Source organism: Otolemur garnettii, unplaced genomic scaffold (assembly GCF_000181295.1).
Source record: "Otolemur garnettii isolate 467f Iridium unplaced genomic scaffold, OtoGar3 scaffold00008, whole genome shotgun sequence".
Taxonomy (NCBI): Eukaryota; Metazoa; Chordata; class Mammalia; order Primates; family Galagidae; genus Otolemur; species Otolemur garnettii.
The window spans coordinates 32,342,171-32,343,904 of NW_003852403.1; the positions used below are offsets into that span (position 1 = coordinate 32,342,171).

The 1,734-nt window shown below is 52.7% G+C and overlaps 1 protein-coding gene across 1 annotated transcript in view; it reads right to left on the reverse strand.

The window, feature by feature from the left end:
- The window catches only part of PRKG1 (protein kinase, cGMP-dependent, type I), a 1,243,017-nt gene extending 1,242,673 nt beyond the window's left edge, over nt 1-344 (reverse strand). Inside the window, exon 1 of the mRNA XM_012801440.2 lies at nt 79-344. Within this exon, the coding sequence (XP_012656894.1) occupies nt 79-344 (266 nt within the window). The remainder of the gene's footprint in view (nt 1-78) is intronic.
- Between the last annotated feature and the right edge of the window lie 1,390 nt (nt 345-1,734).

Sequence of the window (1,734 nt, forward strand, 5' to 3'; positions counted from 1 at the left end):
GACCTAGATTCTCTGGCCAGCGCCCGGCGCGCGCACCCCGGGCCCGGCCTCGGCCCTGCCCGGTTTGCTGCATCCTACCTTTCGGATTTGGTGAACTTCCGGAACGCCTGCCGGAGGTCGTGGAAGGACCTGTAGGTCTGCGGCTCGGCCGAGATGCCCTGCGCCCGGGTGGTCCGCGGGCCGATGTGGGTCGAGGGCACCGGCAGCACCGACTGGCATTTGTGGAGCTTCCTCTTCAGCTCCTGGATTTCCTCCTCCTTCTCTGACAGCCGCTTCTCCAGCTCTTTGATCCTCTCTTCCTTGAGCATGAGAATCTTGGCAAAGTCTTCCTCCAGCTCGCTCATTTTTCCCCAGCCCCTCCGCGAAACTTTTTCCCGGGCGGCGGCGGCGGCGGCGGCGGCGGGACGGCGGCGGGAGAGGCGAGCGCGGAGAGGGGCGAGCGGGCGCCGAGTGCGAGCGGCGGAGGCTGCCCCGAGCGCGGCGCCAAGAGCCGCTGCCTTCGAGCCAGTCCTGCTGAATGGACTGAAAGCGCCGAGGGCAGGATGAGACGTCTAAAAGCGATGGAGGGGAGAGGCAGAGTGCTAATCCCCAGCCTCTCCGGGGGATAGGTGATTATCTTTCATTGAGAAACCAATTAGAGCTGCCCTTCCTCCCCTGAGACCCCTGCTCCGTCCCCCCTTCCCAGTCCTTCCGTGAGAACACGCGCGCGCCGCCCCACCAGCCTGGTTTCCAGCTGAGGGCTGATCAGAGAGCCTGGGCTCCCTCCATCACACACAAGTCACTCTTCCACGATACATGGTACCAAAGGAAGGGGGGACAGGCGAGGGGGGGGAGCTTTATGCCACTTGATCCTTGAAATAGCAACAATTACCATGTGATCTGGCGGATGACGCAGCGCTTGTAACTGGATCCTAAAGTGTGTGAGTGTGTGAGTGTGTGAGAGAGACAGAGACAGACATTTCATAAATATTAAACTGCCCTGAGACAATAACCCGCACAAATCCGTCTTCGCTTTCGCCTTCTCCTTCTCTGCTGCTCTAGATGCCTAAGGGGTATGTGGTGGGTTCTTACTGCGAAGTCCCCTGGTTGTGACCCTAAGTAATAAGAATGACAGAGCGATAGTAGTTCCAGATTTTTTTCAAGATAAAACTTTACTGGTAATTGTGAACTAAAATTGAAGGTGAGGAAGTTGGATGAACATATGGTAATGGCTCCAGGTGTTTACTGGAAAAAGGAAGGCCAGGCATTGAGTGCGAACTTCTGAGAGTCTGTATTTTAGTTCATCTACTATGTTAAATTTCGTGTATTGAGCATCCAAGTCGTCACCCAATGGTTCTGAAGGGACGGCCTTTGGTACCGAACTGCTGGGTCACCCTCCCAGGTCCAGTCTGGCAGCGAACTTGCAGCTGTAATCGTCTGTGTATCTGGTCTACCTGTGTTTCTATCACCTACTCTGCGTGCCTTAAAGGGATGGGTCTGCCCATGTGAGCCACCATATTTGCTAATTCCTACCCTTCCTTTTTTTATAGTGTATATGTCACAGAGAGAATTTTCATAACATGAATCACTTTAAGAGTTTATCTTGCTGTGTGTGTGAGAGAAGTATTTCTTTATGATCGACAACTTAGTAAACCTTTCTTTAAAGGAGAAAAACAGTTGCCACTAAGATACCAAAGAATTATTTTTGAAGTAGTAACTTAAAAAGAAAAAAAGTCAAATCAATGTACAGTATAA